The sequence below is a fragment of the Miniopterus natalensis genome, chromosome 7 (assembly GCF_054644295.1).
Source record: "Miniopterus natalensis isolate mMinNat1 chromosome 7, mMinNat1.hap1, whole genome shotgun sequence".
Classification (NCBI taxonomy): domain Eukaryota; kingdom Metazoa; phylum Chordata; class Mammalia; order Chiroptera; family Miniopteridae; genus Miniopterus; species Miniopterus natalensis.
In genome coordinates, this window is record NC_142087.1 from 1,064,193 (window position 1) to 1,091,264 (window position 27,072).

The following is a 27,072-nucleotide window of genomic DNA, read 5'->3' on the forward strand; positions in this document are numbered from 1 at the left end:
AAATTTAATGTTAAAGAGGAAAGTTATATTGATAATATATATTCAGGTTAATTTTATATGTATTGAAAATAATGATCATCTACATCTAGAAAGGTGCTTGCAAACAATGGCAAAAACCATAAGTATTACAAAAATAAGCGCATTGATTATTAAAGCTGGAAATACAAATTTATAAGCATCAGTAAAAACGATTATTAATTGTTAATATCATAAAACAATTTTATTTCATAGTTCTTTCTATTATACCAACTTTATTGAGATATACTTTACATACCATACAATTCTTTCCGTTTAAAATAAAGTGTACGATTCAGTAGTTTTTAGTATATTTGCAGAGTTGTGCAACCATCACCACAATCTAAATTTAGAACATTTCTGTAGCTCCACAAAGAAAGCTCATACCCAATGATATTCATCCCCATTGTCTCCCAAACTCCCAGCTTTAGACAACCACTAATCTACTTTTTGTCTCTATAGATTTGCTTATTTTGGACATTTCCTATAAATGGAATAATATAGTATATAGTGTTTTGTGACAGGCCTCTTTTACTTAGCATGATGTTTTCAAAGTTCATCCACGTGATGGCATGCATTTGTACTTCATTTCTTTGTATGGCAGAGTAATATTCCATTCTATGGATATATGACATTTTTTAATCCATTTACCTGTTGATGGATATTTGAGTTGCTTCCACTTTTGGGGGAGCCAGTTGGAGTTCACGGGGAACCCCTGGATCCCAGCTCACCCACGTCCTCTGCCCAGCCCCTGCACAGCCGGCCCCTCTAAAGTAGCCAGCTAGGCCCATGCTCCAGTTAACAGCTTCTTAAGGTAACACTAACACAACATTCATTCTGCAGCTTATGAATCAAAGACTAATTTTAATTTTAAACTTCTGTTATTTAATAAATGCATTTTGTAAGGCTATAGCTGCCTCTCAAAAGACTAAATGGTAATAGACAATTTTTGAAAAGTTTTTCTGTAAGGTACATTACAGGAAAAAAATTGTAAAGTCATTTACAATATTTCCATTTTTGGCCCTTTAAATAAAAAATAAAAAAATCAGTTTTATTTGTTTAACCAAGATTAAGTGAGTTTCTGCCAGAAAACCATTCTTCCTGTGAAAACTCCAAAGATTTTATTTATTGCCACTCTATTTTGTTATATTTTATTGCTCTCCTAATTTGGGTGTTTTTGTTGAGAATAACAGACTTGATTAAGGTCACTTTTAATCAAAACAAAAGCCCATTTCCCCTTATCTACATAAAAAGCACCCTCAGGCCTCTTGAGCAGCGGGGGGCCTGCTTTCCAACCATTTTGGTTTCTACCTGATCATGGTGGCAGGAGGTCCTCATAAAGCCCAGTTCATCTTCATTGACTTGGTAATCGTGGGCCTTAAATGTGCACCTAAATGGTTCAGGTTTCCATGTGGCGATTTCATTGCCTATGTAGACCGATTCCTCATTTAAACAAGGAAACCTTTCTGACATCATAGTGTATTTAAAGATTACCTTTTAGTTTCAGTACTTTTTCAGTTCACGAATGAGTAAGATATTAAACTGAACAATTTCTTCAGGCACATCATAATGTTTAGTATAGAACAGGTTCTGATGAGTCCCTACGTAAAGGGGACATTTTGAGTCTGAAAGAAAAGAAAGTGTATAGACACGATAAATTAGAAATAGAAAACAAAAGGGAGGGAAAGGGTGCTTTTTTTCCTGGAGAACTCTGATTTTTATAAATATTTACATTTATAAATATTTACATTTTATTTACCTTTTTATACTATGAGTATAGAGCCAAGAAAAGCAAAGTCATAAAAGACAGTAGCCTTGATTTGCCATAGGACAGGTTTAGTTTAACATAGAGGGAAATTGCCCAGTGGTTCAATTGTTAAGTTTGCTTCCAGCAGTATCTTCCCTGCGATGTGAAGACTTCATTCTCAGATGGTGGAGTTAAGTGGTCTCTCTGCACTTCTGGCCTTTACAAGAGCCTTGGTCTCAGAGCAGTAATTCATTTCTTGAATCTTTTTTTTTTTTAAATATATCTTTATTGATTTCAGAGAGAGGAAAGGAGAGGGGGAGAGAGATAGAAACATCAATGATGAGAAAGTCATTGATCGAGCCCGCAACCCGGGTATGTGCCCTGACCTGGAATCGAACCCCGATCGCCTGGATCCTAGGTCGACGCTCAACTGCTGAGCCCCACCCCACTGGGCTCTTGAATCTTTTTAATGGGGCTTATGTAGGGTGGGGCAAAAGGAGATTTACAGTTGTGAGTACATGAAACACAGAGTTTATTCTTGTATTATTATCTATTAATTACTGTATTATTTTCCATATGAACAACTGTAAACCTCCTTTTGCCCCAGCCTGTGGATCAAGGTCCTTCTAAAAATAGGATTTGGCTCTGGGATCATCCTTGGACCAGGCACATTTAGAGCTGGTCTGATTAGTGGTTAGTAGATTCTGAGTGAGACTGCCTGGTTCAAGTTCTGGCACTGCCACTAACTAGCTGTGTGACACTGGGCAAGTCACATAGCCTCTCTGTGCCTCAGTTTTCTCTCTTGTAAGATTGGGGTGATAATTAGTGCTCATCTCATATGATACTTGTAATGCTCAATTGAATGATAACATGCTTTGGAATGCTGCCTGGCACATAGTAAGTGTTATATAAGCGTTTGCTATCATTGTTATTATTTGGATTAAGTATCCCTTCTATGTGCTCCTACAGGACCCCCATACTTTTATTCATTTGTTCATTCCCCTGCTCTGTGCTGAGCACTGTGCTGGGTACTGCACTGAGTCATACCAGTCTCACTCTCTGGCCAGCTCTTGCTCAGGACATGAACTAGAGATGTCATGGACAAGGACAGTTCCTGGTCTTCTTTGTATCCCCTGTCCCCTCACAGTGAGTGGCACATAGTAAGTGCTCAGCTCTGAAAATGGACATAAATAAGAATTCACTTCATGTTTTGAAAGGCGATCTGGTACCAGAGAACAGTGATTCTTGTGTTTAAAGCATACGTGTGCTAGTCTTAAAGTACCAAAGAAGGAAACAGAGTACAGTTATATAGCTCTGGTGTGATTTTGGATTAATTTGGATTTTTCTAGTGCTTGCCTTAGCATATGCTCCAATACACTAACTGATACCCTTGGATGGGCTGTGACTTTATCTCAATTTATAAAGAAATTAATGCTTTTGAGAAAGCCAGGAATCTGAAGGTCTCAGAATTATATGGGCATATCCTGGAATTTGTAAGCAAGACAAAGAGAAGCTCCAGAGATGGCAGTGTGACCCTTCCTCCACAGTCAGATCCTCCAGGAAATGCACGTGATGCAAAGGGACCCCTGCCTTAGAATCTCCAAGAATAATGATCGGTGCTCCTCAGTCATTTAGCAACAACACATACCAAATGTGGATGCACATGTGTGCCATATACTATATGTGTATAAAAATACACAATGTTTGCCTGGAGTACAGTGCTAATGTGGGTGTGGTTTACTTACCTCAAGGGGCATTTAAAGTTTTTAAGGGGTTAAGAACTGGGAACTAGAATAGTAGTATCTAGGATCAGAGTTAAAACATCTGAGCCTCATTTTTTTTTATGATCTACCCAGAAATAGGATGACTCTTGAAGGTTACTCAGCCTCCCAACTTTTGATTGAAATCAAGAAATGTAATATATTTGAAAAGCAGAATAAAATATTTTTCTGAATAACCATGTTGAATATTTTAAATGTTAAAATATTTAGTGTGATTTACCTAGAATATGTGTGCATTTCACCTGAAATACAAAGGGCCTAGAGTAGATCATTTCTGCCACTCCTTTCAAGGGCTTCCCCTTGCTGATGATAGGTCAGTTTTTTGAAGGCACCATCAGTAGCCTTGTTGATAGGGAAAACAGTGTGGGGTGCCCACAGCTGGCCACTGGCAGAACACATGCAACAGAGGTGGAACTCTGTTTCCAGAACTCTCCAGTGCCAGGACTCTACTTTCCTACCATCTGGCTCTCCCAGGGAGCAGGGAGGCCAGAGAGGACGTGAGCGAGTCGGGCCTGGTTCATAGAAGTAGACCTGTGGCCTCTTCATAATTCTGTCTTTAGGAAGGGTCTGCTCATAGCACTTCAGTTTTTCTAAAAGGTAAACTTAGAATTTTCTTAGCATATAGTATCCAGAGTTCCTGAGGGACTTCTGGAGTTTTTATAAAGAATGCCAGATATCCTAGAAATTGTATTCTGACACCAGAGCCTCTGTTAACATAAGTGGGCTGGCTTTGCCATGCTCATGAGCCCTGACAGCACCAGCAATCCCTCCTGCCTCTCCTACAGGGTGTGGAGCCCATCAGCACAGGTGGGAAGACAGCAAGAAGCACCTGTCCTGCGCGGTCCTGGGCCCGGCCCTTAGCCCAGAAGGGCAGCGTTATGATTTTACACATGTGCACTTGCATGCTAAGTACCATTTGTTTCAAGTCATTGTTGAGTAGCAATCCCTTTGGCTCAAAACTGGAGTCCTGGATCTCAGGCTCATTTCCTCTGTGTGGTATGCAAAAGCCACACATTCTCTGAGCCCCAGGTTTGCTGGTTCAGTCCAAATGAGGAGTTTGGATTAGACCAAAGTTTCCGAAGACGCTTTGACGTGCAAATGAATCAACTGGGGATTTCGTCCAAATGCACGCTTCGGTTTAGGAGGCCTGGGTCTGGGCACAAGCTCCTGCCTTTCTAACCAGCTCCCAGGTGACGCTACTGCTGCTGGGCCTTGGACCACACTTTGAATAGCAAGGGTTATATGTGTCATTTACTTTCCACCCTATCATATGGGTATTCTTAGCTTCATTTTAAAGATGAGAAAATGGGTTTTGCTCAAGCTGACGTAGTCAAATAGCAGGACTAGAACCCAAACCTGGGTCCAACTGGTCCCTGAATTTAGCTTCTGTAAATACTTTATACTGCCTTTCATTTTCTTCTGGGACTTGGAAAAGTAGCTGCAGTTTTAAAAGGTGAATAACCCACTTATTAGGAGTAGCTTAGCCATTATGAAAATCTATATTGCCATAAATGCAGAATGACATGTAATTCTTTTTTCCATTAGAGGAAAAAATACTGTGCAGAAGGTAAGCTTCAAAGTCTGTTAGTACAAGGATTATTGTTGCATATTAGGAACCTATTTCAAGGCTATTTAATTTAAACTAATTTATTTAATAAACTTTTAATCCACCTTATCTTGCTAGCTCCATCGTGTCTCATATTTTATATTTGCTGACATTTGTACAGAATGATGGGGTATCAAGCACTGTGGAGCACATGCAGAGCATTCACGTTTCTATATAAGAGCCTCTCTGTGTTAAAATCTTCAAGCACCAAGAACACATTAGTAAATTATTCTATGCTGTTGGCTAATGTCCACAAATATCACACAAACTATTCCTGTGTTTTGAGTCTGCAGGAACACAGAGTTTGTGTTCTTTCAAAATCCTCATTCATGACTTTAAGCATAGCAACCTTACTTAAAATATACGGCGTGTTTTCTAAAGGCCAAATTCCAGGGCTTAATTTTTATGTGGAAAATTTCATCTCAGAACAGAATTTTACAGCATAGTCATAAACCTCAAAGAATGAGAATTTGTAATGGACAGGCCATCGTTCGTTCTTAACAGAAGCCACCTTAACAGGCATAGGAGGTGTATAAAATGGCTCCAAGAGCTTCTGGCAACATGTGAAGATACAGAATCTTCAACATGGATTTGCAAGTTAGTGCTAAAAGGAATCAAGTAATCAGGCTAAAATTATACAAATAAGCCCATATAAATCAACTAACACCCTTTGGTTGGCTTCAGAAGATTTTAGTTTGTTGGCTGTCAGATCATTCTGAGTTCACTGCCCACTGAGCAGAATGATGGGTGGGTGGGAAGGAGCTTCTGAGTCAGACTGCCCAGGATTCTGACTCCCAGCCTGCCTCTTAGCAGCCGTTTGACCTTGAACAGAGTACTCACCCTCTCTGAGACTCAGCTGTCTCTGTATAAAGTGGGAATTGAAAATGTGTCTCACAGGGTTGTCTGAAGCTAAAAGATACACTACAGTGCTCAAAAGTGTCTGGAACGTAGCAGTAGATCTTTATGTTTTTACACGCTAATTTTAGGCTGTGTAGCCATTGTAAAGGTATTCCTAACTCTCCGAGTGATCTGTATCTGTGATAGTTTCTGTTTTGAGTGGGATACCTGTTGAAGATGGGAGAATGGGGGGTTGGGGGTGGGACAGCGAGGCATGACCGAGAAGCCCATGGTGATTTAAGTTAGAGGCTGGACCCGGCTAGATGCTAACCCAGGTTCTATGGGACAGAGAAAGATTCTGGTATTAGCAGGGTACCCCTTTATTACCCAGAGATTTTTTTCTGAAGCTAATGAGCTCTGAGTAGCCCCTGAGCTAAAATCCCTGCCCTGTGCTGCCTCTGTTGGCCATTCAGGCCACAGGCGCTTGCAGCCACCTCAGCCTGTCATATTCAGATCTTGGCTGGGAACCAATCCTTAGAGCTTGTTCCGTTCCTTAAATAAGCAGCTTTCCACAGATGGAACCTAAGACGAGTTCACCTCTACAGTAAATGCTTGTCTGTCGGATTACATTGAAGGTCTAATATATTTCCTCCTAAAGACTGTAACCACTTAGTAAATATTTATCAGATGAATTAATGAACTGGGACCTTTATAGAGGAAACCTGGGAGATGTTGGTAGAGGGAGCTTGTGAAGGCAGAGGCTCTTTAGGTCCTTGTTGCTATCAGCAGACCCTTGTGAAAATGTCTTAGTCGCCCTTTCTTGCACCACTTCCAAGGCCTCTGCTGTACACAGGGAAACCTTCACACAGCTTGGGGACATTTTATTAACTATACAACACTTACATTAGTAAAATCAGCCACCAGAGTACTCATTTTAAAGATGCATATTTAAAGGCAAGGAAGGAGGAACTAGTTCTTGAATGCAAATGGCTTTTTACACTTTCCTACTTGTATGCTTTTGTTCAGCAGACTTATTTCTTCCCACACCCCTCTGCTGTGTGTGCTGCCATTGTCTGTGAACTAGGGGACAAGAAGTATTGGCACATATCATTTCAAAAACCCCAGTGATCCACATATCATCAGGGCCAGCTGGAACAAGATGTTTAGGGGCTGGAGGGAGGTGGAAGAGTGTGTAGGGGGGAAACATGGTGATGAACAGAGACTTGACTTGGGGTGGTGAACACACAATACAGATGATATGTTGTGGAATTGTGCACTTGAAACCTGTGTGATCTTTTTTGACCAGTGTCACCCCAATAAATTCCATAAGAAGGAAAAAAGAGATGTTTATCATGAAACTTCTCCCTGAAGCTTCCTCTTCAGGCTGGTGCTTAAGAGAATAGGAACAATATTAAAACCACCACTTGGTGACTGAGCCCCCAGCCCCTCAGTGAATGAGGAAAACGGTGTGTTTCCTGAGTGAACCAAGCGGCATGGCAAGCGCGTCGGGCCGCCCAGGTGGCTCTGGCGGCCGCTCGCCTCGGCCGGTGCACAGCCCGCGCCCGCAGGGTTACGTGCCCGCCGGCCTGCTGTCCAGTGTGGGCAGTGTTTTGAAAATAAGCTGACGTCCATAAGGTCAAAGGCGTTTAAAGCGATTTTAAAAAACATTTAACTCTGAGAACGATTAAACAGAATGAACAAGGAGCTTAATTAAGATTGATTTCCCATAACCCAAACACCCAGTTGATAAGGGAGCCAGCCAAACAAAGTAAGTGCGTTAAGGCAGAGCGGAACACCCTGCAGCCATTAAAAGTGAAAAGTATATTGATGATGTTTTTGATACATGAAGTTTGCATTTTAAATAATAGTCCCCAAAGAGGACTCCTTGCCACCATGTTAAAATGCTAATATGTCTATTAGCAAATGACAGAACAGGTTTTCAAGTCCCATATGTTGACTCAGTCCCAAATTTTCAAAAATAGACCCGCGTGGCAGTCATACGCGATCTTGTGAATATTCCTCTTGAAGGACCTGATTTCAGAGTGATGCTATCACCATGACTACACTGACCAGAAAGTACCATCCCCAGAGGGCAGGGACCCCAGGGCTGCAGGGACAAGGGAGAACCGCACAGACCCAGCTCCAAGCAGGGGCATCTCTTACTCAATGCCTTCTGAAGCCGGCTCTTGCCTGAGCTGGGTGACCACGCCCCAGCCCAGTCGCTGGAACCTGGCCCTTTTCATTCACCCAGCTGTGTGACTCTGAGAGGAAATCTGGGAAAAGCATAAGGCAGGGGAGTTACATTTTAAATGTGGAAATTGCTCAAGAAAAACCAGGCTGTCTTGATTGGCACATGCAAATATATACAACTGTTAATTTTCCTGCTGGAATTCCCATTTCTTTTATCCACATGGAATCTCTGAAAAATCTTCTCCATGATTCTTTTGTTCCTTTCTGGCCCCCCCACCCCAGCCCCCGGTAATTAGAACATGAGATAGTGATGTTCCCTCGCCAACCCGAGGACCCAGAGGTGACATCAAGCCCAGCCCCTCTTCTTGGCCCCAGGTGATGAGCTGGGGCAGACAGCAGGGACCAGCTGCTGACGTAACTATTCTTGTTTCTAATGCTGGTAGTAACCGACAGTTTAGTTTTGCTTTGACAACTCCTCCTACAGCCAAAACTATTGTTAAGGCCCACATCATTGCTATTTACCCTAAATAAGGAAAAACAAAGGCTATTCTGGGTACAGAGCAGTGCTTGTGGCTGGGGTTGTTTGCAATATTACCGTGGCATGCTGCCCTTTCGCTGAGGCCACAGCATGACTTTTTCTGTACAGTGCCGTGACAGACACCCAGCCTTCTCTTCTGTCTCTTCACACAGCCCCAGGGCATCAGAATGCACCGGAGATGTTTTATGCACATATGAAACAAACTGTTTAGACCTCAGGGGAAAAGAGACTGTGCTTGCACAAAATGAAGCAGGAGAAAGCGCCCTCCTGAGATCCGTCTCTACTTTCCTATTTGAATTGCCTTTTCTCATTACCTGAGATTGTTTTCTGTAATTTCTGAACCTTGTAAACTAAAACTGCTTAGTAAGATGGAGTGTCCTGGCTTTATAGGATTCTCTGGGGTATATTTGTACTACGATGCATTGAGAAATAGTGATGACAGGAGAGAGAGAGAGGAGGGAGAGAGGAGGGAGAGAAGAGACAAGGCAAGGGGAAGAGCTGACAGGGAAGGGAGAGTGGGAGGGAGAGAAACTAGGAGTGTTTCCTTCTGTGGTTATGACTTTGCCAGTTGCCGGTGCAGAGCTTAGCTGCAAGAGCCATGCAAGCTGCTCCCACCAGTTAGAGACTCTGGGGAGAGGAGGACCCAGAGGACAGCCCACAGCTTGGCTCCTGGCGTGAGGGACACTGTGCGCTCTGAGCCTGGACGTGCCCTTGACGCCGGATCCACAGCAGAGACGCGCGGGTAGCTAAGCGTCCCTGCCTGTTTACACATGCTGCCTGCGGCCTCGGTAAGCCCTCTCTCTCCATTTCTTCGCCTCTGAAAGCTTCTAGCAGAAATCATGGGAAGAAATAGTGTTGAGGTTTGCAGATTTCCCCTTTCTCTCTTGTCTGGTTTGATATTTGCTTGTTAAGATTATCAAATGTAATAGAACAAGAGGATCTGTCTAGCTGCATTCCACTCATCTGTGTGTGTAACATGTCCCGTCTGAGGCCAAGCATGAGAAATGCAAACTAATCATTGCTCTGTGTTGCTCTGTAGAGCACTGAGCGTTTAGGTGCTCTCAGGATTTCAGACCCGGGACTTGTTATCTGTTCTGTGACACCACCGGCTTCCTGCCGCAGAGCTCCTGGTTTCTGTGGATGGCAGTTGATAATTGGTAGCCACAGTCTGCGGTCGGAGCCACAGCATTTGAGTCTAGCACCTGGGCTGGGCCCCGCTGATACAGTAGAAAGAGAGAGACAGACAGAAACACACACACACACACACACACACACACACACACACCACGGTGCTGGCTATAACTGCACCTCTGAGCTGCCTGGAGAGGAGATTGCCTGAGGCTGAAGGGATGCTTTGAACTGGGGGGGCAGCATCACAGTTGGACTCCCCCTTGCAAAGGACTCGATTATGTCCAGTGACTACCTGAACAACAGCACACTGAAGGAGACCCCGTTTAAAGACCTGTTCTTGAAAAAAGGTACACTTCCAAAGACCATTTGTGGGCAATACCTGCTCTCTGGGGTTTGTTGTGACTGTTCTTGAAGTTTAGTCTGAGGATAGAGTTGAGAAAAGTAAGAAGTTTGTGTCTTCCTAAGAGTGGTCTGTCAGCTCTGAGATCATTTCAGAGCCAGATTCTCTTTAGGGAGGTGTATTTTAGGCTTTTCCATTTTTTTCTCTTCTGTAATAATTTTGTTTGTGTTGGAGATGTTATGCATAAATACGCAGGTCTGCTGCTTTGGAGTTTTGGGTTCTCAAATGCTCTGTGAGTGAGGCTAACCCTCCCTTTGATATTCTGTTACTCATTCATGGGGACTGTGTTTTCACCCTGAGTCACTAAAAACAGCATTTTAAAGAAAAGATGTATTTCTCAGGATGTACGTGATTCACTGGGCAGTTTCTCCGGTCACCAGTGCAGTAACGGTAGATGCTGAAAAGAGAACTGTGATTCTGAGAGGGAGACAGGAGAGCTAAGGAAAGTGAGAGACAGACAGACTGACTGCTAGCCAGGAAGCACTCACAAACCACTGTTCTTCGTTGTGAATAGGACAGTTACTTATGCAGTACACTTTTCTAATTTAATAATTTGGGGATGGGTTAGGGTGGACTTTAAATGAATCATATAAAGGGAGTTATGGTTTTATGCAGGTATTTTTTCCCATTGATAGCATGGCAGAGGGACAGATTTTTAAAAGGTTTGTAATTGCTCTTACCACTCTGCTGTGTTTTCAGAAAATCCTGCCACTTATCTTTGATTGGAACATGTTCAGCTAAATTTCTTTCTGAAGAGATCATGAAACTCTAGATTCTAAAATGCATGGTGAAAAGTTGGATTGGATGAGTACGTAGACCTCAGTAAATTAAAAAGATGTTATTCTAGCTAGATGGACTCATAGTATCTGCATTCTGGGGATCATATAGCCAAAATAACTGGCTCTCACTGCTACCTGCTTGCCAGTGCCATAAAAGGCGCCTGGCCTTGGACTGGAGTCCAGCAGGTGTGCCTGGGCCACACCTTGTCCTCAGAGGGCCCTGTGCCATTTGACTGTGCTCTGCTTTCATCTCTCCTCCTACAGATCATGGGTACTTCCCCACTTTTATTGTCATGCGAAACATTTTACATAAATATGTGAATATAAATAGGATTCTGTAAACAGGTAACTTGTAGCAGCTATGAGACTCTTTGCAGTGGCAGTTCACACTGCCTAGAGTAAGTAGGAGTAGTCGAATAATTGTTACAGAGGATGAAAACCTTCAGCAAAACTTACCACTGAGTCATTAATACATGTTTGGTGCAATACGGTTCTGTGCTAGACGCTACTCAAAGCAGATTAGGTAATTGGGGCCCCTCCTTCCAGGGATTTCTTCATCAGTTGTCTATGACGAACACTGACTTTGTGCCAGGCGAGTGCTACCTGCTGAGGATACTGCAGAAGAGTGAGATGCTGCCCCAGGGCTCCCTCCATGGGGGAGGAAGACCAGAAGTGCTGTGCCAGGGTTCAAATGCACCCAGGGGAGCCCCCCAGGGTAGTGAGCCCATCATCAAGGGGTTAGGAAAGAGCTTCTAAAGAATATAAAGCTGGGAGTGGCGCCAAATCTGGGTATTTCCAAATCTGGGTGGCTCTTTTCCCCTCCTGCTGTTCTACTTGCTGTAGGATAGATCCGAGTAGCCAACCCACCCCAAGGAAAAGAAAGTTCAGAATACAGGGTGGGGCCAAAGTAGGTTTACAGTTGTGAGTGTGGGAAATAATACAATAATTAATAAATAATAATACAAGAATAAACTCTGTAAACCTACTTTGGGCCCACCCTGAATATAATATAATCCTTATGATTACAGCTCTTACTGTTTTGCCTTCTGACCTTCAAGCTGAAAAGTCATTCTTATAACACAGGCTAAACTTTCCCCCCTCGACCATGGTGTTTAATGAGTGTGAATTTTCACTCAACCATTAAAGTCTCCAAGAATATTTTTATACCAACAGTTCACAAACTTGAGACAATTATAGTCTAGGTAGATTCCAACTCCTGCCCCCGCCCATCTTCCTGCCCCCACCTCCCAGTCCCTGTAGGATTTGGGAAAGAATATTCCAGCCTTTAGGAACGTTCGGCACTTTAAAAGTGTCACAGAGCCATAAATAAAGAGTAAGACACCCCAAAGCTGTCATCTTTTCACTACACCCACCTCTGCCCAGGAAGACAGGGAGGAAGGAAATGCAGACACACATTCACTGTGCCTGAGCCATGGTGGGGACCTGGGAGAGCTCCGGGAGAGAGGGGCTGCCTGGAGGGACACTAGCCCTGGCAGGCAGCGGACCCTCCAGTGGCCAGTGTTCCCAGTAGATTCCAGCGCTTGGGGAGTGAAGTGGAGGTACTGCCGTCGCTGGCCAGGGTGGGAGAAGCCATTCGGGGTGGTGTGCGGGGATTTGTGGAAAGCATCCAGCCGTTCAGTGCTGTCGTCGTGTTCTGCATCGAAACTTTTTGAGTGCTGCCAAGGTGTTCGCTTCGCCTGGTGGAAGGAGGAGGCCACTGAGAGGCCCAGAACCTCCCCCATTGCAGGGTCAGAAAGGGCATAACTTCCATATCTGGAGCTTAAAAATAATTAAACATTTAGAAAGTAGGACTTCTGTGAAGCATGTTATATTAATGGAGGAAAGACCAAATGGAAGATGGTGTTAACCATACCACAAATAGAAATGAGTGTTATATTAGGAGCCTAAGGTGGTAGAACCACACTTTCCCCGGAGTTCTTTAAAAATAGTGCCCACGCTCATGCCTCTCGTATGAGTCAGTTCAACTCTTCATTGAACCAGGGACTAGACCAGCAGGCCTCACAGCCTCCTGTTCCTGTAATTCGCCACTGCGCATCTGGGAACTTCTTGGAGATGTTTCTATAAAAATACAGAGATGCCATCATCACTGTCGTCACTGTCACCATTTTACAGTAATAAAATAAGGTGCTGTGATGCCTTGCTGTAAATTTTAGGCTAGATTTAGTATAAAACTTCTGGTGCTTGGATGGCACTGACTCATGCATTACAATGTCATGAACTATATGGCCCCGTGAGAAGACAGAGTGTGAAAATTTGATTTTGGCCTAAAATTCTCTCCTTGCGTGACCTGCTTTTTGACATTTTTCTGTTGATATCAGTAGCTATTGCAATCAAGGAAAACTGACCCAGTGGGCTGTGGTCAGAATCCCTATTGGGCACATGAAATTTTGGAAACCCTAAAGTATCCCCGCTATTCTCTCAGAACTCTACCATTCCTATAAGTTTTTTTAAAAAGTGTTTTAATAGTTCTCCCAGGATTCATTCTCCTCTTGGGCTCCCCTTTCCATCCCATCCTCTAAAACCAAAGCTTGACTAGGGTCTTGAAGGGAGATGTTATTGGCATTTTTTTCTTTCTATGCACCGTTGCATATAACCTCTCCCCTAGGATGTGAAAATAGACAACATCTTGTAGGGCCAGACGCGGGCAGACCAGGGGGAGGGAGGGGCAGCAAGGCCCTCGTGCAGTGCCAGGTGTCAGCGGGCATCTGCCTCACTTTGTGCACAGACTGCTGCCCCACAGGGTTGCGGGCATGGATTCTCAGGGGCAGCAGTGTGCGTGCATCTGTCTGATAAATAAGCCTCTTCAGGCCCCGTTCACCTCGAAAGGTCCCTGTGGGGAGGCTCACAGGCCTTACTGTGCCTTTTGCTGCCCTGTGCTCAGCCCTTGCACCCTGGGCCTCCCAAGCCTGGAGCACATGGAAGAGAAAGGAATGCGGTATAAGGTGGGAGGGGGTGTGTGTGTGTGCGCGTGCGGGGAAGTGACCAGGAGCTGCCACCTTGCAGGGATGGTGGTTTCGGCAGGAAGTGCCTGAGCCGCGACAGTGCAGGGCAGGGAATTGCTGGGCGAGGTCCCCAGAAGCCCCGGAAATGTCTGTGGTTGAGATCAGGAACCCAGACCTCTTGAAACTGGAGACTCTGAAGAACAGGTGTGCTGAGTTTCATCCGCTACTCACATGCAGAAGTGGGAATGCACGGTTGTTGGGGTTTTTAAAAAACGTAACATTTCTTTTACTTGTTCTGTGAAAGTTATTTTCTTGAGAAGATGTAAAATGAAGCCTTTGGCAACAGAGTCACGCCGGACGGACGCTGGCAAAACACTTTGGGGGTCCTGACTGCCTCTGAGCATGCGTGGGTGGGGGACTGTGGGGCAGGGTCCAGGAATGGCGAAGAAAGAGACAGGAAATCACCTCTCACAGTTATTACAAAATGTATGGAGAGAGGAGAGGGAGTGGGGCAGGCGACTGGGTTTGTGGCTCTACAGCCCCCTCCCCACCTACCCTTCCTATCTGCCACGCAGGCTGCAGATCTGCTATGGTGGTATCGTCTTTGGTCTTTACTTAATTTGCTGTTTATGATGCATTTTTCAGTGGAATTTTCCTGTTTGAAGTGACAGAGGATGTGGGAGGACAGGTGTAGGGGTTGCTTGTATACCCATTGTGAGCTTGAAAAAGGTCTTGAAGGGAGAGGTTATTGGTAGCACAAGACTCTGCTTGTTTCCTAGAACCCTCTGTCTGTTTACTTGAATTTTCACTATGAGAACCCTCTGGATCCCTCTTGGGGGAGTATTTGTAGCCCCAAAGAGGGTAAAAGTTTCATAATTTCCAGTTGTTAGTGTTAAAGAAAAAAGTCCTGTTTTCATTGACTGATTTGGCCCAGAGTTCAAAGGAAAGGTCTGTTGCACATTTGATGGGGGCTGCACTGCTCTACTGGGGCTCCAGACCCAGGGGCTTCAGTGTCTCATGGGTCTGTCATTGGCTTCAGGGAGCAACACATGTGACCTTGACATGCAGCCAGGGGTCATATTGCTGCTGCTGCGCTTGCTGTTGCTCCTGTGCTAGACTTGGTTGTTAGGACAGTGGCCCTTGGGACCTGGGCCAGTCCCTGCAGGAAGAATTGCCTATCACGCTGGCCCAAGAGCTATAGTAGCTCAGGCTCTGATTGGGCTTCTGTCACCCAGGGTGGCCAGCTGGGCTTCACTGCTTGCCTCAGTGAGTGGCACCCTAGAGACCCAGATCCCGCCATCCTGTGCCCCAGGCAAGTTCTGCACTTCAAATGCCTGTGAACCCGTAGGGTCACTATGTGTCCTGTGTCATAGATGCACCTGCTATGGCCATATATTCATGCATAAAAACTCAGGGCAGTGACCCTGGAGCTACTTCAACCACATCTCAAATCCTGGCATCTGGAATGTCCCTAAGAAATCCATGCTGCTAATGTTTGTACTAGAGTGCCTACTGTCAGTTGGTCTAGACCACCAGTTCTCCAAGTATGGGTGAAGAAGACCCCAAGACCAGCCCAGGTAGCCAGTGAGGCCAGATCTTCTTCATATACCTCAACCAAAGCAGCATGTCAGAACATATTGAAAGTAAAGCAGAGAGGAGAATCCAGCTGTCTTCTGTTAAGACAGATATTAAAGAGATGTACAGAAGTGTAAAGAAATGCCACTCTTGCCCTGGCCAGTGTGGCTCAGTTGGTTGGAGGATCATCCCATACACCAAAAGGTTGCCGGTTCGATTCCGGTCAGGGCACATGCCTGGGTTTCGGGCTTGATCCCCAGTAGGGGGCATGCAGAAGGCAGCCGATCTATGTATTGCTCTCACATTGATGTTTCTCTCTCTCCTTCCTTCTCCCTTTCTGTCTCTCTAAAAATCAATTTAAAAATTAAAAAAAAAAGATCCCTGGCCAGTTTTTTTCAGTGATTAGAGCATCCACCCTTGGACTCAAGTGTCTCAGGTTCAGTTCCCATCAGGGGCATGTACTTTGGTTGCAGGCTCCATCCCCGGCCCTGTTGGGGCACATGCAGGAGGCAGCCAGTCAGATGTGTCTCTCTCACATCTGTTTCTCTCTGTCTCTCCCCCTCCCTTTCACTCTGTCTAAAAAATCAATGAAAAAAGTATTCTTAAATGAGGAGTAACCAAAAAAAAAGAAAAAAAGAAATGCCACCCTTATCACTAAATGTTTTGTTTTGAAAAATACAGTTATTTTTATCAAGTGTTATATATGTTAACATATAATGAGTTTATTTGTAATGAATAAATTTTAAATATTTTCTGTTTTAATTTCAAGTGTGGGAAATATTGATAGATGTCATCTTGCAAACAAAGCTCTTTGGGAGTAGTCAGTAACTTTTAAGAATAGAGGGGTTCCAAGACCAAAGTATTTGAGAATTGCTGGTCTAAGTAGATCAGGAGGGTGGAGCCAAGGAAGAAAGTGCAGCAAGTTCGGGCACATTGTGGGGTAGGGTGGGCCTTCCAGGTGCCAGCACCTCAGCAGAGCAGGGCAGGGCCCAGCAGGCATGGCATGTTGACAAGAAGCTAGTGAGGTGCAGCTTAAGAGCAAGTAGTCCCCGTAAAAGAAAGATGGTGGGACTCCATACACTGTTTCCCATAACTGAGATCTTTCTTACTTACCCTTGCTTTCAGTGAACTTTTTAAGAATTTATCTTTATTGTTGAAAGTATTACAGGTGTCCCCCTTTACTCCCCGCTTTGATTCCAGCCTTCTGCATGCACCACCCTCCTGAGGCCTTCCCCACGCTATTGTCTGTGTCTAAACTTTTTAATAGGATATTAGATCAGAAGATTCATGCCTTTCAGACAATATTAAATGTTTTATTTGCTGGCTCAGACCAAAACAAATCAAATCCAGACTGAATAAAGATCTAAACATAAAAATACTAACTATAAAAGTCTTAGAAGACCTTCCTGATCAAACAGGAAGCTTAGAGGCAGTATTCGGTGACATAAAATTTTATATTTTCTATAGAGAAACTCATAGCAAAGTTTAAAGATGTGAAGACTAGGAGGAAATATTTGCACCACATGTAAGACAAAGATTTATAGCCATAAATAAGTAAAGACTTCGTACAAATAAATGGGAAAGAAATAAATGGGAAAACTATAAATAAACTAATGTGATTATGAAAAAGATAAACTACAAATAACCATAGGGAAAGATCTAAAATTACTAGTAATTGGGGGTTCGATTCCTGGTCAGGGCTCATGCCCAGGCTGTGGGCTCGATCCCCAGCAGGGGGTGTGCAGGAGGCAGCCGATCAAGGACTCTTTCTCATCATTGATGTTTCTATCTCTCTCTCCCTCTCCTTTCTTTTCTCTGAAATCAATAAAAATATAATTTAAGAAACAATTACTAGTAATTGGGGAAATATAAATTAAAACAAAATACATATTCTTGCCCATCAGATTAGGACAAATGAAAAGGGTGAGTGTTCGGTATTAATGAAGATGTGGAGGAGCATGCTTTCTCCTTGGCAAGGGCCCTCATATAAAGCAGGGTCTCAGTAGCCATCAGCATTTAAAAGGATGAATCCTTTACCCAGAAATTTCAATTCTATGAATCTTTCCTATAGGGATACTTACAAATGTGGGTCAACACACACATTGATACTCACACACATACATATACATGCACACACAATCTTTTGGTCATAATAGAAAAAAAGAAGAAACAACCCACCTAAACATCCACCACTTGGAAAATATAAGTTCTAGTATATTTGTATTCCTGAATAGATAGCCACCATAAAGAATGAGGTTGTTGTTTATATACTTTTGTTTAAAATATCTGTGATGTATTAAGTGAAAAAAACTAGAACAATACATTTGTACAATGATTCCATTCATTAATAAGAAGAAAGCCCTTATTCAATAGGCAAATACACAAATACACACAATGGGTGAACTGTGCTCCCCACCCCCAGGACAGCATGGCCCATAAAGGGGAACTTTTACATTATACGCTATTTCCTTCTATATTGTTTAAATTTTAAAGGTCATTTTGAAACTAAAAATCCTTTTCAGGCGGAACCCAAATAAACCCAAATATGTCCATAGGATTATGAAAATGTAATTGGATTCCTCTGCTATAAATGGTTATCTGCGTAGCTTTCCATATTCAGGAGTAGATGACCTAGGAAGACAATTCTGAGTGATGAATTAGCCCATGAAGACCTTGTGTGGGATCCCTCCCTGTAGTTACCACTTTCCTCTCTTCCCATGGCTATAAAGCAATGAAGTTTTCAAAAACATTTGTCAATTTCAGGGCATGATTTAACCTGAAAGGCAATTTATGAACACTCTGCTATTCATCCACAAAATAAAAATAAAGGTTGGAGAAACAATGCACTTTTTCGAGTTCAGCCTTATTTTTAATCCTCACCTGAGGATATGTTTTTTTCAAATTGATTTTAGAGAGAGGAAGATAGGGAGAGAGAGAGAGAGAGAAGCATTTATTGATTGCCTCCCCACACGCTCCCCGACCAGGGATCTAACCCACAACCTAGGTATGCGTCCTCACGGGGAATCAAACCTGCTTTGGGTGTACAGGACAATGCTCCAACCAGCTGAGCCACCCGGCCAGGGCTGGGTTCAGTCTTCATTGCTACATTGACCACTTTTGACCTAAGCAGAACTAACTCCCTGCTTAGGTCAGTGACTGCTCATCACTAGGGTGATAGTCCTGGGGTTGGTGGCTCATCCCTCTGCACAGATCCCCACAGCTCCGCTGAGTTGCACTCCTTGTGTTCTTTGGCCAATGCAGGCCTCAGTCCTGTCAGCAGTAGCTGTCCTCGCAGGGAGCACACCTGTGCAGGTGGAGACATGCATCCCAGAAGAGAGGTCTTGGCCTCAACATGTGTGCTCCAGAGTCATTCATTGATCCCCCTCTTAGTGATGAAGTCACTTAACTACCCGCCAGGCACTTCCCCATGCCTGACACCAAAAATATAAAATAAATCGAAGTAGGTTTCTGATCATAGTTTTGTGTGAGAGACAGTCAGTCAACATCACATGCCATAGTGGCCAGGGAGGCTTCACACAGGTGCCATGTGACATGGGCACCAATAGACACAGGATGTCCTGGACATGGGAATGTTATGTGCAAAGGTAGAATCATGAAGACAGTGTTTTTGGGTTAATAAGCATGTCACACGTTCCACAGCCTGTGAGGATAAATGAAGTCACATTTACATCTGTACCCCAGATGCAAAGGTTCCTGGACTATTCCCTCTGATTGGGAGAACTTTCTGTCTTTTCCAGGAGGCTCCCATCATGAAGATTTCTGATAGTCCCTGGGAGGGGTTGAGTGTACATAGATTTGGTGGCTCCCTGGGGGCTTCCTCCCCATAGGAAATAGATGTTCAAGCCCTTAGGGATGAACTGGGCACCAAAGCCCTCTGGAGACCTTGCCCAATCAGCTCTTAGACCTCAGGGGTATCCAGAGCAGTGACACTAGGAAGGGGAGGTGGGGAGCCCAGCACCTGGGTCTTGCTGACTGCCAGTCTCTAGAGCTGCTCAGGGCATTGGTGCTTGAGCCTCCTCAGTCAGCTGTGCCCACTGGGATCTGCCATTTTACTGCTGGCTAGAGGTGTGCCCAGAGAACCTACCTGGCCTCAACTGTTCACCATATGGGGCTCAGCAGTTCAGTTCCCTCACACTCAGCTCTTCATTCTCCAAGGCGCACCTCTGGACCAGCGCCCCTACAGGCCCAGTGCCCAGTGCCGTCCAGCCAGGTCCAGAAGGCACTATGTAAATCTTTGTCCCTCAGGTATGTGGGGGCCAAGGACAGGAGTGGAGGACAGTGCTGCAGGACAGGACATGGTGGAGTTCAGGAAGACCCTCCATCTACCCCCATTCCAGCCCCTGCCCCTCTTTTCCCAGGGTGTGGATGGTGGAGGCACGTAGCTGCAGATACTGGAGGGAGGGTGCTACCCAGTCCCCTTTTATCTCATCCCAAGTGTGAGCCCATAATGCTTCCCCACTGGCCAGCAGCCTGAGTCCTGCTGCAGCAAGGGGGTGTGCATTATGTGTACGTGTACACGTGTGCATGTATGTATGTGAGTCCACACGTGTTTTTGTGTGCGTGTGCATGCGTGCATGCATTTACGTGTATCTCTGTGTGCCTTTGTATGTGTGTATGAGTGTGCATGCATGTGTGTTGCAAGTTTGATGTAGTAGCACAATTAAGAGAGCTCTCCCCTCTTTCTGTTGCCCTTCATTATAGCTGACATCTCCCCACCTCACAGCAAAAGTTGTGCGCTGTTCTTGCCATCTTCCTGAGCCTCTCATCCTTAACTTGATGCCCCTGCTTAGACAATCACTTCCTTTTAGTGTGTGGAGACTCAGGGGAAAACAGGGAGCCAGCACTCGGCAGAGCCATGAGCTGGAAACCAGAAAGCAGAAAGTCTGGGTTCTAGAGCTGACCTTGAACAGAGCCTCTGCTTCCTCCCTGCAAAACTGAAGAGCTTGCATCACCTACCTCTCTAATTGCCAACTCAATGTGCTGTTATTCTAGAAGTTGCTCCATGTGTGTGAAGCTTGTGTTAATGGAATTTAGAAGATCTTTTTAATGACTGTGTCAGGAACCCAGTGGTGACCTGACTGCTCATAAAACATGGTGCCCGCAGAGTTGGACACAGTGGAGATGTATTTTCTAAATTACTTCCAAAGGCAGGGGCTTTGAGGAAAGAAGGCTGGATTATTTTATGAACATATATTTTCTCTTCAGTGTACTGTGTGGGTCCTGTGTGGATGTGGTTTGGGAAAGTTGACTCAACCATAAAGATGGATGTAACTTTCCTAGAGAGATTACATGGGGAGAAACAGCCTCAGTTTTGAGAGACTTTCTTAACTCCCCTAAGGGGGGGGGTGTCATCTGGCAAGAGCAGAGTTTAGGTAATAGAAAGCACTGAGCTTTTCAAACCAGAGAGATGGCCCTTAAGGGCTTGCCCACGCAGTAGGAAGGGGCAGCCCGCAGCAGCCAGCCTGTGGCATGCACACTGGGCTGGTCTTCGAGTTTCCTGTGTGAAATGTGTCAGTTAGAGCACAGTACTTCTAGAGGGCTTGTAGGGCCAATGGAGTGCATTTTCCTGAGGTTCTTCTCATTATAAAATTGCAGAGGCAGGTTTGTGTGAGCACCAGGTTAGGCTGAGCCCCAGAGACTGGAGACTGAGCCCCACGCCTGGGTCTCCCTTTACTTAAATGTTATTGGAATGTCAGAGTCTGGCAGTGGCCTTGGGCAGCAGGCCTGGGGAGAAATAGTTTCTTTCTCATGAGGTTCTTGTGAGGACCAGATTCATGGAAAATTCAAAATGTTTGTGGTTGGCATGGTCAGAGTGCCTTGAGGAGATGGAGCCTGGAGAGCTGAGTGGGTGGTATGCAAAGGGCATGTGGTTAACACGGTTTCCTCTTCCTTCGCAGCGGAGCTGGAGTTCGCCCAGATCATCATCATCATTGTGGTGGTCACGGTGATGGTCGTGGTCATTGTCTGTCTGCTGAATCACTACAAAGTGTCCACACGGTCTTTTATCAACCGCCCAAGCCAGAGCAGGAGGCAAGAGGACAGGCTGCAGCAGGTGAGTGTGGGCCTCGGCCTCTTCGGTGCTGCCCAGGCCCCAGGAGTGCGGCGGGGTGCCTGTGGGGGCCGCGAAGCAGGACAGCCTCTCGTGTCAGCCCACTGCAGTCCCCAAGTGTTGAGAACTCTCTGTTGAAGGTTAATGTACTTATGGGAAAGCATGTGCATCTCGAATGTTCAGCTCAGTGAATTCTCACAAACTAAACACACCTGTGTAACCAGCACCCAAGCAGCAAAGAGACATGACCAGCCCCCAGAGACATGCTCGGGCCCCACTTCCAGGCATGCCCCGCAGAAGATCACCGCTGCCAGAGGGCTTTCAGCACAGATTAGTTTCACCTGCTTTTGAACTTTATAACAATAGACGGATACAATAGGTGCTCTTTGGTGTCTGCCTTCTTTCACTGGCATTGCCCCTGTGAGATCCACCCTTGCTGTTATGGAGAGGCCTGTTCTTGAATGCACTTTTAAGTGCATTTGTAAGATTCCGAGGAGGTTCAGTTTCACAAACTCAAGATGTATTTTTACACAGTGACCAAGACAGTTCAGGCCCAGACTGTAGCTCCATTTCATGACTGGGACCATTAGCCTAGTTTATAGTCGAAAGAGGAAAAGAGAGAGGGAGAGGAAAAAACTCGACTTCTCTCCTGGCACAGATAGAAATCTCGGTGCACTGTGTGTGCTGCCACTCGTTGATGGGCAGTCCTTTTGCCCAGGAATGTGCTTCCTCACCAAACTTCTTGCCTCCCAATTACCTGCTTAGCCTCCCTAGAACTTCTTCTAAGAAATGTCAGTTCCTTAATACAGCACTGGGAGAGCCATCTGATTCATTCAGACTCATGGCTCCCAGCCAGGGGTGATTTTGCCCTTTAGGGGACATTTGACAATTTCAGGAGACCTGTTTTGGTCAACTCAACTTGGGGAGTTGCTACAGGGATACTCTAAACATCTTGCAATGCACAGGGCAGCCCCACAGCAAAAAATGACCTGACCCCAAATGTCAGTAGTGCTAGAGTGGGGACCCCCTGATCTTACCAGGTGCTAAATGCCACCCTTCCCGGAGGCACTGTGCTGTTAGAAGAGGGTGCCTGTTAATATAAGCGGATCTCTCCCGGCTTCCACAGAGTGGAGAGAACACATCCCAGCAGCTCGGCTGAAAACGTTGGGGTCCACAGAGAAATTGCTGGTTCAGAGGATCCTAGTCTAGGACTCTGCCTTGGGAATAGTTTCCCCCCAGCGATTTCTGCCTCCTTTGTTTATTCAGCCATTCACTGGACATGAGCCACGCACTGTGCAAGATATTAAAGAAACAATGCAATGTGTCCTTGCCACGCTCTGCCCCTGCCCTGCCCCCACCACCGTCAGCAGTATCTACTAGGCTGATGCTAATTGGCATTTTCTCAGTCTTACTAGGGAAGACCAGGGGTCTTCAGTGGCCGCGTGTGTGTGTCTGTGTGGGGGTGTATATCAAGTGGATGTGAACTGTGGGAGGGATTGGGGATGGGGCATAAGGACTCAGCATGGGCACTTTAAAGCTGCCCTCCCAGGAAGGTGGCTCTCGCCCAGCATCCCAAGGTGACTGCCTGTGCCAGGCAGCCTCTTCCCCTAAGCGGCTTAAAAGGAGCTAGGCAGGGGCTTGGCTGGACAGTGGCAGCGGGGTGGGCAAGGCCCTGCCCTTGTTGATAAAGCGTGTCAGTGACGGCCTGGACTCTGCGCAGATTTGTTTTCCTTGGTGAGGACAGATGTGCGTTTGCCGCTGCTGCTGTGCATGTGGTTTCATGTCTGTTGTCAAAGCCCCTGAGTGCTCCTGAAGTGCCTTTCACTTTGTCAGCATCTAAATCCTGCCTTCCCAGGAGCCTGAGTGGCAGGGGCTGCGGCGCCCAGCTAGTTGGCAGCATGTGGGTGTGGGTTCCCACTGCCGGCCTCCCCGTGGGTGAGCCTGTGCATTGCTGGGACCCACTTACTTCTGGGGGGCCTTTTGGCCCATTTGTTCTAGAACCATTTGAGGTCTCCATAAGCATGTTTGTAAAAGGTATATTTATTTTAGACTGGTGTGCAAAGGGCTGGGCATCTAACTTACCAACTTCTGGGTAATTTGGTTTAGCACTGTTGGTTAAATTTATTTTTATATATTTCTGCTGGAAGACTTGATAGGATGGAAAGGTAAAGGACAATAGTTGGGGTTTTTTGTGTGTGTTTTGTTTTTTTGAGAAGGGGGCTTGCTGAGCATTTACATGTTGTGGTTTGGTTGAGTAAACTTCACTACCCTGGTTGAACTGCCCCTCTCCTCACTAAAGGGCTTTCCACCTAAACCAAAAGCAAGACTGGGGTTAATAAGATAAGGTCTTAGTATTTCTAAATATCCCTGGTTTTCACAGAGTCTTCTGGAAAATGGTGGGTTGAGCCAGTTGCCCAGGCTTGTCCTGACTCCGGAAGGTTTCCTCTGTACCCACTTCCCCTTTATTACGCCCCACCTTCGTCACCTAGCAGCACCATCGCTCCTAGCTTCTTCCTCTGCTCGCTCCAGCAGTGCCTGTTGGAAGGACACACTTTCTGTGCCAGGTCCCCGCTGACCAAGGGAGGCATAGATGGCGTTTGCACTGGCCGAGGCCTGCCAGCTCTCATCTCCGCGTGTCTCTGAGGTGCTGCCTCAGGGGAGGTAGGGGCTGGGCCAGTGTTGGCTCTGGGTTTAGTGGAAGTAGCCATTTCTGAATGAAAATGAAGCTGCGGAAAAAGGGAATGCTTTCAATAATGGCACAGAGCCCGGCCGGGCGTGGCTCAGTGGCTGAGTGTCGACCTAGGATCCAGGCGATCGGGGTTCGATTCCCGGTCAGGGCACATGCCCGGGTTGCGGGCTCGATCAATGACTCTCTCATCATGGATGTTTCTCTCTCTCTCTCTCCCTCTCCTTTCCTCTCTCTGAAATCAATAAAGATATAGTAAAAAATAAATAAATAATGGCAGAGAGCAGCCAGTGGGCTTGTGGTAGAAACCCCCCCTGCTCTTTCTGAGGCAGCCCAGGCTTATTTTCCAGAGCCTGGCTTGTGTGACTTCAGAGCTTTGAGACGATCTAGATTTCTTTTCATTCCCTTAGACTGCCAAGTAATAAGAAAACAATACAGGGGCGTAAATAATCCAGACACTCCCCTGAGAGAGGTTTGCACGAGCCTTCCTTGCCACAGCTGGCAGAGGCCCAAGCGGCCTTTCTGACACCCTGTAGCCCAGCCTGGCAGGGCCGGCTCACCCCTGGACAGCCCAGGGTGTGGTGGATAACAGCAAGGCCAAGGTGGCCAGCCGTTCGCTGAGGAGCAGCAGAGAAACACGAACATTTTACTTAGTTTGAGCCATGTGAAACTGTGGATATCAGCCATTTTGACCTATAAAAACAGCAATTTCAATTAAAAATTGACAAAAGGAGTCACATCAGGCATTTCTTCATTACCAGCTGCTGCAAGGATTAAATCATTTGTGCAAGTATGGGTGCCTGGGCCTCCCTTTGGGGACAGAGCAGCGTCAGGCAGGGACTCTGGGCAGCCTGTGCTGCACCAGCTCCAGGGGGCGTGCAGGGAAGGGGTTATTTGTTCTTCCTCCCAGCTGTTGGGAAGGAGGGTGAGGACTGCGGCCTCCAGCTTGTTGGTACAGAAACTTGGGTTCCTAGGACCCACAGTGCCCTTGTATGGGCGAAGTCTACACCTGGAGATGCACTCCACAGAAGTCATAGATTTGGCCTGGGGTTTGGCCAGTGTGTGGTTTGCCCCACATGGTGTTTTGACAAAACTTGGTTTAACTTGTAAAAATGAGATTTCATATAAATATTGGCATCTACATCTTTTCTTGAACAGTTAGCATATCAGGCTACACGGGCCTCTGGGGCTTCAAAGCAGCTGCCACTCATGATAGGCTGGTGCCCACCTTTCAGCTGGTGTCCCATCTCTCTGTGTAGACTGTTTTTAGAGAAAATATTCTTCCGTACTCACGCCTTTACCACAAGGGTAAAAATAAAAGGTAGAGGGCCACTGGTTTCCTGACAAATGGGAGAGCATTGCCTTGTGGATGTAAAGATCATTCCTACAAGATTAGGAGTTCACCCAAGGGTGCCTGGGCCCAGCCTGGTGTGCTCATCCCTGGCCCTTGCTGTCCAGTCATCTTCCCAGGGCAGGACCCTCCTCTCTGGGGCTAGAGCCTGTGGCCAAGGGGGCAGAATCAGCTGTGGGCTCCTTTCTGTTGGCCTTGGGAACAGGGGTGGCCCAAAGACAGGGAGTTCTGGTCACCTCTGAGTAGTTCAGGAACCGTCACACTGGGCTCAGAGCTCGCAGTGCTTGAGAAGCCCGCGGGCTGTATCCAGAGGTCCAGGGAAGGGCACAGGGTGCGGAGGTCACACACACAGTTCATGACCACTGACTGACTGACAAGCTGGGCCGCTGGGCACCGCCTTTCTCATTTCTACCTGCTTCATCCGTGTTGAAAAAAGCAGTCCTAAAATGATGGAAATAAACTGTCTCCATTCAGTAAGGTACCCAAAAAATGACCCAAAGGGTTTGAAGATGCAGTTACAATAGGTATGCCTCTGACATTCCAGACTGAAGAGGAGAGAGCCACACGCTCCGCTGAGCCCCGGGGTGGGATGAAAGGGGTGGGCAGCATTCTCCCCGTGGGTGAGGCGACTGTTGCTGCGCTGTGACACCAGGGCCATTCATTGTCAGCTGTGTTCAATAACAATCCTCCTTCGTTTCATGAGCCCCGGAAACTGCATTTCCCGGTGTCTAGGGGACCGCGAGGGACAGGTCAGTTCCTACTGAAAACTCTAAGCACACGTTTCCTGCCATCAGCCATGCTGTTTCTCTCTCTGAATGAGCAAGGGTGTTTACAAAGTCAAGCGGCCAGGCTGATCACTTAACCGGTTTTACCTTTTAGTGCGATCATTTTATTTTTATTTTTTTAAATATATTTTTACTGATTTCAGAGAGAGGAAGGGAGAGGGAGAGAGAGAGAGAGAGAAACATCAATGATGAGAGCCTCCTGATGGGGATGGAGCCTCCAACCCTGGCATGTGCCCCTGACCAGTAATCAAACTGCAATCTGCTGGATCATAGGTCAGTGCTCAACCGCTGAGCCGTGCTGGCCAGGCAAAGGTTGATCATTCTAGCAGCTTCGAAATGAGAATGTCCCCTTCAAGTAAACGAAACAGACGGCCAAGTAGCTGACGAAAATTGGGTACGGATGCCGGGCCATAGCTGTTACACAGCAGGTTCTCATCTGAACAAAACTAGACAGACCCTCTTAATAGTCAGGATTTGTCTTTAAAGCAATATGAGGAGCCCAAATAGTCCTTCTACTTGTGTTGTCATTGCTCACTACAGTTTTGAAATTACCTTCAGAACTTGCAGTTCATTTGGGGGGAATTTTTTAAATTCTCAATAATGTCAAGTCTTCCTTTT

At 45.8% G+C, this 27,072-nt stretch overlaps 1 protein-coding gene across 7 annotated transcripts in view; it reads left to right on the top strand.

Annotated features, from left to right (window-relative positions):
* LDLRAD4 (low density lipoprotein receptor class A domain containing 4) overlaps positions 1–27,072 on the top strand; it is a 340,534-nt gene that overhangs the window by 302,392 nt on the left and 11,070 nt on the right. For 6 of the 7 annotated variants that reach the window (XM_087818671.1, XM_087818669.1, XM_087818672.1 and 3 more), the window contains one exon: positions 21,481–21,635. In XM_087818671.1, the coding sequence (XP_087674797.1) occupies positions 21,481–21,635 (155 nt within the window). Of the gene's footprint in view, positions 1–9,996; positions 10,193–21,480; positions 21,636–27,072 lie in introns of those variants that run through there. The other variant, XM_016197297.2, reaches the window with a different exon arrangement.